We start from the raw sequence: 10,456 nt of genomic DNA on the forward strand, positions 1-10,456 counted from the left end.
CCAGTACCCCCATGGGCTTTGGTGTCAGGAAGCCCATCCTCCTTATATCCCATATTGCTCTCCTCTCCTCAGAGCCCAAAAACCCTAGCTCTGACTGGCAACCCTCCCCCCTTCCTGGGTCCCCGAGGAAATGGATCTCCTTAATAGTACCAAACTTTTCCTTCTCTTCAGAGGGTCCCAGTCCCACCCTCCACCCTAGGCAGCAGAGCCAGTACCCCACTGTCTCCCCCACTACCCCCCAAAAAACAAACAGTGGCCCGAGGTTGTAAAATGTGTATTAAATTTCATCCTTATACACATTGGGGAAGCCATCCTCACAGAGGTTAAGAGTTCCAACCCAATGATAATGGCAATAAGCCACCCCAGTCTACTTTTCAATCATCCTTCTGAAACACCGGTGGCTGGCTATTGCCTCTGGACTGAGATTTCCTCCTCTTTGCTGGTGGAGGCCGGCTGGGACTGAGGGAGTATGTGGTGCGAGTCTTAGGACCCTTGGGGGTGCCATTCTGTTTCCAGAAGGCACCTTTCTTGAAAGGCTGCTCTGGCAACTGCTGCTTTACCTTCTCAGTCCCTTTGGCCTTCCCAAGGGGCCGACCCTGGTCCTCAGGCTTGGGGGTAGCCTGAGTCTTGGAGACGGATAGCATAGCAGGCGTTCCAGAGTCTGTGCCCTTGGGAGGGCCATTCTGCTTCAGAAAGGCAACTTTCTTTGGAGACTGCAGTTTAGGTGCTCGTTGCTTTAGTTTCCCAGTCACCTTTGGTTCCCTGACAACTTCAGCTTTTTCAGCTGGTTGACTGCTATCCTGGACCTGGGAGGATGCTTGAACCTTTGTCATAGGAAGCACAGTGGACAATTCTGAGTCTGTCCTTTTAGAGATGCCATTCTGCTTCTGGAAGGAGGCCTTCCTGGGATGTTTCTGTTTATGCAACTTCTGCTTTGCCTTCCCAGCCCCTTTGGCTTTCTCGGTTGGCTGACTGCTGTTCTCAGGCTTGGGAGTGACCTGACTCTTCAGGTCAGGTAAATCTGGGTTTGTAGGCGTGGCTGTTGCAGAATCTCCTGGAGTTAAAATTAAACAAATGTTATGAAGAAATGGGCCTCATCACTAAACGGTCTTCATCATTAGTGAGGACAAGCAAAGGTATTAAAATATAGGAACTTGCCAGTTATTGTCTCATGACCAAGTATTCCACATAATTAGGACAGCACCTAAGAGCAGATCACCTAGATTCCTATCACTTAGTATCACCTGGACTTTATTCAAGTCCTATTTGAACAGACCAACGTTGTATTAAGAGATCATTATCCACCCGCAGGCAAAAAGATTTCCAGAGGAAGCTGCGCCCCCTTGAGGAGAGCGGACAGCAAGACACTCTAACAGGAGGTGAATAAACCTCAAGCGCAGCCTGGGCTTTATTGGCTTTTTTAATCGAGGAACACAATTTTTTTTTCACATGAAATTTGATAAAATGCAGAAAAATAAGAAGGCACACCCACAGCAGCTGGAAACAAACCAGTAAGATATGAGAAATGACATCCTAAATACGTACTTTTAAGTTACAATGAATTTTGCTTCTACTCCTTAAGGTTTTTGTTCTCTGTTAACATTCAAATGTGACTCTTATAAAAGGCATTATTTAATATGAAAAAACAAATCAACTCAAGAGATCGTGCAATTTGTATTCAGAAGCTCTCCCCTCCCTCCTCCAACTAAACACAGGGTTATATTCCAGCATGCAGAGCTCTCAGGCCTGTTTCAAAAAACCCCACCCTTTCCCTGGAGATCTAGGCCAGACTCCTCAAGATGGCTGAGAAAATGATCTGCAATTACTGTGAAGGGCTCTGAGAACTGCTGAGAGCTCCAAGGAGCCCTGTGCCAACCCGGCGCAAAGAACGCTGGCCCAGCAGAGGACACTACCACTAAGTCAGCGCCGGGCCACGAAACCACAGGCTTCATTTGGAATGCATTTTATGCTGAACAACTGCAGCCACTTGGCAGAACAAAAGGCCCCTATCCATAAGAACACTTCCATATATTCCAATGGGGTCCAGGGCTCAGGAACAATTGTAGTTGGAATGAAAGGGTTCTCTCATCCAAGCACACAAAGGTGGTGATGAAAGGTAGATCACTTACCTGTCTGGGACTGAGGAATAGAATTAGAGAACTTCTTGAACTTGGCAATAAAGAAACCATCCATATTGTGGGTATGAGGATAGAAGCGGCGGGTAGAACGCAGAGAGGGGTGGAAGCGCCTTTCTCGAAAGCGGGTAAAACCTTCCTGGCCGAAGTCTAGACCTGTGGGCACCAGCCGCACGTTCCTCTTTTTCAGAGCATAGTCTACCACCCACTCGTTCTCTTCCACCTGGATATGCCAGACAGAGACACAAATGGAAGTAAGGGAACCAGAACTAGAGCTGAAGGGAGCTCTAAGGGGCAGACAGCCTCCAGCCCTGCCCTTCTGTGGCAGAGGCCTCACCATGATAGAGCAGGTGCAGTAGACCAGGTAGCCTCCTGTCTTGGAGGTGGCATTGACAGAGTCGATAGCACTCAGGAGCAACTCCTTCTGAAGGTGGGCACAGCGCTGGATGTCCTTCTCATCCTGTACCCAGGAGAGACCCAAGGGTTTCAGAATTCCAAAAGGCACCCTCAGGAGGAGAGATGTGAGCTACTGACAGCTCAGAGTGCTCCTCTACCTCACAGTCCTGCTCTATAAGGCCCAGCCAAGGTTGCTTGCTGATCCCACTGCCTGACTCTCCTCACCTTGTTAGTCTTCACAGCTGGGTCCTTGGAGATGACCCCAGTGCCACTGCAGGGGGCATCCAGCAGTACTCTGTCAAAGCCCCCCACAACCTGGGGAAAAAGGTAAGGTTAATCAGATGTTTCCTGCAACCTACACAGCATCATTCATTTCCTAGAAGCAGGTAAAGTGAAAAAAATCACAGGAGTGACACACAGCGGGGCAGTCCCAAATCCCACCTTAGGGAACTGGCGCCCATCATAGTGGCTGATGATGGTGTTGGTGACTCCCAACCGATGCAAGTTACCCACTACACTCTTGAGCCGCTCAGCATTGGCATCATTGGCAAGGATCACACCTGTGTTCTTCATCAGCTGAGCTGGAGGGAGGGAGGGATGGAGGGCCACAGTGCTGACCAGGCAGCTTACCTGCCTCCACACTTGCTACCCTCCCCTCCAGCCCAGGAGTCCATAGGTCAAGTCTCATCCCTTCAAGGCAAAACTTCACTCCCAAGAAGCCCCACTCCTCACAGCTTTCTGTACACGTCTACCCAGGCTGCACTGTCCCCCCGGTGATGACAGACCTGCTGATGTGATTTTACCATTTTTACTGAGCTGCTTTCTGGCTCAGCAAACTAAACTACTTCTCTTAAATGGAAATAGCTTTATAAAATGGGTATGATTGCTTATTACATGCTAAGCACTATGCCCCAAAAACCCAAAACCCATCGCCCTCAAGTTGATTCCAACTCGTAACAACCCTACAGGTCAGAGTAGAACTACCCCACAGTGTTTCCAAGGAGTGGCTGGTGGATTCAAACCACCGACTTTTTGCCTAGCAGCCATAGTTCTTAACGACTGCACCACCAGGGCTCCAAGCAGTATACCAAGGACTTTTAAATGTATTACGTCAATTCTCACAACCCAAACAATTACTAACCCGTCTTACAGATGACGAAAGAGGATCGGGCGCTTGCCCGAGGTTACATGGGTAGTAAGTGGCACACGTGAGATCTGAACTCAGTAGATTCCAGAGCATGTATTCCTCACCGCTCCACTAGCCGCACCAATCCCACCTCCCCTTCTCATACCTATGTAGCTGGTCTTCCCTCCAGGGGCACAACACATGTCCAGGATCCGCTCATGTTCCTGGGGTGCCAAGGCCATGACGGGCAGCATGCTGGAGGCTCCCTGCAGCATGTAGTGCCCAGCCAGGTACTCGGGAGTTGCACCTGTGGAGGAGGACCCACCTGTGACATGCTGGGGCATGGGCCAGGGCAGGAGAGCTACTGGGCAGGGGACTTACCAATGGGCACCGAAGAATCATACACCACTAGTCCAGTCTTTGACCACTTGCCCAGGGGATCCAGGTTAACCCCACGATTGATTAGAGCCTGAAGATTAGGAAAATGAAGAATTTAAAACCTCATAGGCTGCTATGCCCAGAAAGAGACATGAAAGCATGGCCCTACTAGCAGGTCTGATGCACAATTCTTGGAGATCTTACTCAGAACACGATCGTTCCAGACTCACCCAGTTTCTCTCCATCCCATCCCATGGCATCCCTTTTCTTAACCTCAGACTCCTAACTCGGGGTCTTAACTCTACCACAATAAGCAGACTACCAGCTCCTACCCTTTATTTCCTGGAAATGGCCTCTGATTTGCCAACTGGCTCAGCCCCCTCACCATTCTAAGTTTAATGTTATTGGTTAAAGCACGCTGAAGATAATCATCGGGTTATCTTCACACCAGTAAACACACTAACACAAGACCATACTACTGGCTTTAGACCAGAGATCTTTAATCTGGGGCCCCGGAACCCCTTGAAATAATTAGCTTAAAATGTTGTTTATGAATATGTGTACTTTTCTGTGGGCAGACATCATAGTTTTCACCAGCTTCTCAACGATCCAGAAGGCAGACAACTCCCTTCAGTTTCTTTCTGAAGCTGCATTTTTACCCTGATCTCAACCCAGTCACACGTTGGAGGGACGGGGTTTCCCATGCCACAGAGACCCTAAGCCATGAGACTTACCCAGCACGACACCAGGCGACTCTAGACTTTCCTCCTGTGATCATGCTTTACCAAGAAATGCTTAGGTACTAAAACCCAGTCTGTTCAGGGTGGGAGAGGGTAATCCAAGCCTCAAAACACACCCCTCACCTGAGCAAGGTCCCGGCGCCGAGTTTTCAAGGTATTGGTTCGTAGGGTGATGGGCCGAGGCACCTCATTAGCTTCTAAGAACTCTACTAGCTGGGGAGACAAGATGGCAGGTTGGCCAAGAAGCTCAGACAAAAGAGAAGAGAGCAAGGGGGCTGGCTGCTCTCCTTACACAGGGTAAAAAGAGAGATGAGAAAACAAGAACAGGAGTTATGACTGGCAATTCAGTACCTCAGACAGAGGGAAGAGGTCCATAAGCTTGCCAAGCAGGAAGTCTCCATAGGAATAATAAGCGGCCAGATCCTTCTGAAGCCGGTTCAGATATTCAGAACGAGACCGACCTTCCTCCCGCTGAGTGCTGAAATCCCGCAGCACTCCAACTATATCCTGGATCCGCTTGTGAACTCGTTGAAGGTCTGAAGCCTGGGCACGTAGGCCTGTTAAGGAACGGTTTTATGCTGCTCTAGGGCCTGGAAATCCCCCTCCAAAGCACGTTCTCCCTACCCTTCACCCTGCAATGCAAGGATATCCTGCTCCATCTCCTCAGCAGGGGGCAGCACAAACGGCTCCTCCTCATCCACGTTGATTTGTAGGCCCCCATCCGCCTCATCATCCTTTGTGGGACCTGACTCAGAGGACACTTTCTCCTTTTCCTCCTCTTTATCAGTTTCCTCTTCACTCCACTGGCCCCTAGAAAGAGGTCCAGGAACAGACGATTTGCCGACCAAAACAGACCCCTCCTTCACCCTCACAGCTTCCCTCATCTGAGCTACCGACCATTTTCCACCCTAAAGTTTACAAAACTCACCCCACATCAGCTTCCTGGGCCTTCTGCTTCCGAGCAGCCTTTTCAATGGGCAGCAACTGAAAAGAGACAAAAAACACTGGTTGTCAAGTCGATTTCAGCTCAGGGAAACCCCATGTGTGTCAAAGTAGAACTGGGCTCCACAGGGTTTCCAGTGGCTGCTTTTTTCAGTAGTAGGTAGCCAAGCCTTTCTTCTGAGGCGCCTCTGGGTAAATAAGAACCACCAACCTTTTGGTTAGCAGCTGAGCACACTGACCTTTTGCACCACCCAGACATGCCAGAAAGATACTAGGGGCTGGTAATGCAAAACCTAAAACCTGCCTTTCCACCATCCCATGAAGTACTTTCTGGCCTTGTGTTTTATTATTTTGTAGATACAAATATAACACTTGCTCTCAGAAAGAAAGAAAGATGCTGAAAAAAGGGAATATAAAATTGACACAATGTTGAAACTAAGTTACAGATTAGAGAGGATTGATTATACTGTTCTTCTTTCCTGTGTGTTTCCCTTTTCAATAACAAAAAGCTTAAATCCTAACTACACACCTATTTATACGCAGAGAAGACAAAAATTGCCCTTTGGTATCCATTTTATTGTAGTTCCTTCTAGACTTAAGCTACGTATTTTCCACATGGTTAAAATACACAAGTTTGTTTCTTGCCTTTTTTTACGTTCACAAATTATTAAGCATTCTCACATACATAATACAATGACCAAATGTTAATTTACCATATGCCTGAACCGTAAGTTAAACATACTGGGTATTAAAGAATTTTCCCGATTTTTTGGTACTATCATCCATACGGTGCCTACAAAACTGATAAGAGTAACTCTGTAGAGAGGGGGTTGTGGAGGAGGAGGAGGAGGAGTATAAACAGGGACTTTCTATTTTTACTCTACAGAACTATACGCTGTTTGAATCTGTTTAACGATATACTCATATACTAACTGTGTAATAAATAACATTTTGCACCTCAGTAAATAAATCTTTGTCCACATTTTAGATTATCTTCATAAACAGAAAATTACTAGGCCAAAACAAAAAAATTGCTCTTAGATATAAAACTTTTCATAAAAAATTTGTATCCATTTCCATTCCCATCAGGGAGGCCTCCAAGCGTCTACTTTACTACATCCTCACTGACACTACTGAATTCTATAGCTAAAAGAGGACATGAAACAGTTGGAAAACTACATTCCTTTTCCTTAGTCAGGCTTCTCTTTGTCACTGAGGGATATGCCCAAGAATCTAGATAGAAACTAAAAGGCAAGGATCCGTTTCTGAACACCCGCTCAATCTCACCTCTTCATCTTCATTCTCATCTCCCTCCTCTGAGTCAGAGTCGGCCCCATAGTCATCCACCATGTCAGCATCACTGTCCTCAGAGCCCCAGAGGTCCTCCTGGTTCATTACGCCATCTTCTTCAGAGTCTTCCTCATCCACTTCTTCATCACTGCTATGGGGTGGTGCTGGGCGCTTCCTGCCTTGAGCAACATTATATAAAGACGGGGTTCCCTTCTTTCCAGATGGCCGGACAAGTCCTGCAGAAATAATATCAAGAAATTTGAAAAATCCTGGACTGATGGCAGCCACACACCCCTGGAACCTATGCTTTTTACTCTTAAAAATGTTCTCTCGTTGTTCCTTTCACCCCAAATGTCAACAAGTCCTTTCCGACCCAGGACCCAGAGGACTTCTCATGTAGCACCCAGCCATTTTCACTGACCTTTTGGTAGCTTTCCAGGCAATGGTTTAGCCCCAGGAGACTTGTTAGGAGCTTCAGTAGAGCCCAATCTCCTCTTGGCTGCCCTGAAAAGGTGTAAGGCATGAGGAAATGGGAACATACCTCCAGGCTCTGCCATTTCCCTTCATGCTCAGAAGCAGTGAAAGTCCCAGGTGAGCCTCCTCCAAGAGTCTGTACCATTTGGCTCAAGATAAGCAGTATGAATTTAATCTATGTAAGTCTGGACACCTACGCTCACCTCTTTCTAGCCCGACTAGACAGCCTCTTAGAATTTTCATCAGCATCTGTTAAAAAAAAAAAGCAGCAGAATAGGTTATAGGAGAAATGAGAAACAATGTAGGAGGACGTAAAGGTGGGAAGACAACAGCATACCCATTAAAAAGAGTAGATTGTAACTCACTCTACAGTACTTTGCCAGGAGCTGGATAAAAGACGCAAAGGAGATGAACTGGTTGTTTATCAACCAAATCCAAACTCGACCTCCCTCCAGACTTCACATTTCAGTAACATCAACGTTCTGATAACGACTCAAATTCAAAGCATCTTTTCTTCTGCCTTTTTCTTTACTCAGTCTAGTCAGTCAGCAACCATCCTAGATTTCACCTTTACAACTGCTGTTTTTCAAAAACATTCTCCAAAAAATTAAAAAAAAACTCACACCTGTCATTTAGTAACTCTGTGCAAGTTACTTAGCCTCTCAATTTCTATTTTCTCAACTGTTAATCATGACCACAGTGCCTCCCTCACAGGGCTCTAAGAAGATGAAGTGATGTGATGTGTCCCAAGGGTTCAGCACAGTGCCTGGCAATTGCTCATACCTCAGTAAACCACGTTTCATCCAAAACCCAATACAAACTACCAGTCCAGTCCTCTTGCTCACCAGTCTCCCATACTTTGGTCAGAGAGACTATGCACCACAGTGAGAACGAGATGGAGATATTTTCCCATCTCCATCCCTTCCACAATGCAGCTGTGATTGGCCTGTTCCCTTCCCAACTTCCACTTGCCAAAATGCTTCTCTGCTTTTTCAAAACCCAGCCCCTCAACAAAATCTTTTTTCTCTTAATTACATGGGCCTCCTGTCTTCTAAGATCCCACAAGATTAAACTGGACTTCCTCTTGCATGGGTCCTTGTGTCCCTGTGCCATTTTTCCTAAGTTCTAAACTTTGATGACACTGACAGTATTTCATTCATTCTTATTTTTCCTAATAACTCATACAGAGAAGGTTCCATTGGACCCTGTGAAAGCAAAGGCTTAAAAAGGAGGACCTGATGATGCAGATGAAAAAACGGCTCAAAAGCTGGTGGAAGGGCCGGGGGCCAGGGGACCACGACTGACCCTTATCCGCAGGTAAGAATCTGGCAAGCTCTGTCTCGGCACCCTTCTGTTTGCGGGCTTTTCGGCCTGGCCCACGCTTTTCCTTCTTCGTAGGGTCCAACTTGCGCCCCATGGTACTGAGGAAAAGAAAAATCGGAGAAGGCAGAGTCGCATGTGTTGGAAGAGTAAGCGCAGAACGCAGACTTAATGCATGAGAGTGGAAAAGTGCACCGCCTCGAGCAGATCAGCGGCTCAGCACCCCCAACAGCCCTTCGAGGCCCGACCAATCCCGCCCCGGGAACAGGGTCCTGGGGCCCAACGCCATTTGTACTGAGCTCCCTTACTTACGCCCCAGACCCGGTCGATGCAGTTGCCCTTCCTCCCTCTAGACTCACCCGAAGCCTCCGCTCACCCGAAAACGGGTCAAGCCGGAAACACTCCCTCGGCGGCAGGCACAGGACTCCACGTGCACTCCTAGGCCAGCTTTCGGACGCCACACGCCACGGAAACGCTTCACGCAGGCGCAGAGCGCTCTCGCCTCACGCCCCGCCTCTTCCGGTTGCCTCCTGTCCGCCGCTGGACCCGGAACGTATGCTCTCCGTGGGAGCCCGCGCGGGGCGGGCTGCGGCGTGGCCGGGGAGGACTGGGAAGCCGACCGCGCTGTTCAGACCGGCCGAGGGCGAAGAAATGGTGACGGAACCATCCTCAGTTCCTCCGCCTTTGTCTCTCGGCGTTCACTTTTTGCCTCATGGCAAATTTAAAGTCGGGAAAAGCTGGTGCCTGTAAGCCGCTCCCCACCCCTCTAACCGGGGCGCAGCAGCGGGAACCTCTTCTTGGCGTCCAACCGCCCTGCATCCCTAGATCATGTAACTCTCACGTCTCTTTCTACACCCAACTCTTTCATTAGGAAACACAATTGCATAGGGCCGTGCTTGGCCCCACTGAGGTAAGATTTCCCTCTGCCTACGTTCACTTCTGGAGGGCAGTAGGGAGAGAACTCTTGCATCTTGGTTCCACAAAAAAAGCCACAAAACCCGTTGCTGTCCAGTTCATTCCACCTCATACAGCTCAAAGGGTTTCCAAGGAGCGCCTGGTGGGTTCAAACTGCCAACCTTTTGGTTAGCAGCCATAGCTCTTAACAACTGCCTCCAGGGTTTCCACAGGTTAATCACAAAAATCTAGCCTTCCTTCAAATATACATCAGTGTAGTGCTTATTAGGTCTCCAAGACTGTTCCAAGCACTTCACTTTAACAAAACTGAGAAACAATCCTTATGTTATACATGTCAGAAGAAAAGCCTGGAGATCTCCCAAAAGATCACAGCCATTAAAAATTCCACGGAGTGGCAATTCTACTTAGTCAGAATGGACTGGATGGGCAAATGGTTTTTGGTTTTATTTTACACATGAGAAATCTGCAGCCCAGAGGAGTTAAGCAACTTGCTCAAGGTCACAGCACTGTTAAATGGTGATGCAGGGTATGAACCCAGGCAATTTTGGAGCCTCTCATTTTCCACACGTAGTCATCCTTGGTCAGAGCACACTGGGCACTTCCCACACACACAGACACAATATGGGTCTTTCATGGAGTATGAGAACACAAGGAAACTCCTAGCTTTCAATTACATTCCCCAGCACTCCTATGATACACACTTATCCACCTGTACCTACACCCACACTGAACCAGAGCAC

The 10,456-nt window shown here is 48.0% G+C and overlaps 1 protein-coding gene across 2 annotated transcripts; it reads right to left on the reverse strand.

The window, feature by feature from the left end:
• Positions 1–262: 262 nt before the first annotated feature.
• Positions 263–9,295, reverse strand: NOP2 (NOP2 nucleolar protein). 2 transcript variants are annotated; one of them, XM_049882285.1, is made up of 16 exons: positions 9,161–9,295; positions 8,787–8,902; positions 7,685–7,730; positions 7,429–7,511; positions 7,005–7,243; positions 5,704–5,759; positions 5,425–5,585; positions 5,127–5,326; positions 4,899–4,988; positions 4,039–4,126; positions 3,824–3,964; positions 2,973–3,112; positions 2,757–2,846; positions 2,473–2,595; positions 2,130–2,358; positions 263–1,054 (listed from the first exon to the last, which is right to left on the reverse strand). In XM_049882285.1, exons 2-16 carry the CDS (start codon positions 8,896–8,898, stop codon positions 375–377), a joined length of 2,478 nt encoding a protein of 825 aa, XP_049738242.1. In that variant the 5' UTR covers positions 8,899–8,902; positions 9,161–9,295; the 3' UTR covers positions 263–374. The 2 variants fall into 2 exon arrangements, with proteins under 2 accessions (XP_049738242.1, XP_049738243.1); XM_049882286.1 differs by having other exon boundaries at positions 9,178–9,292.
• Positions 9,296–10,456: the final 1,161 nt, after the last annotated feature.

This window comes from Elephas maximus, chromosome 4 (genome assembly GCF_024166365.1).
Source record: "Elephas maximus indicus isolate mEleMax1 chromosome 4, mEleMax1 primary haplotype, whole genome shotgun sequence".
In the NCBI taxonomy this organism is placed as follows: Eukaryota; Metazoa; Chordata; class Mammalia; order Proboscidea; family Elephantidae; genus Elephas; species Elephas maximus.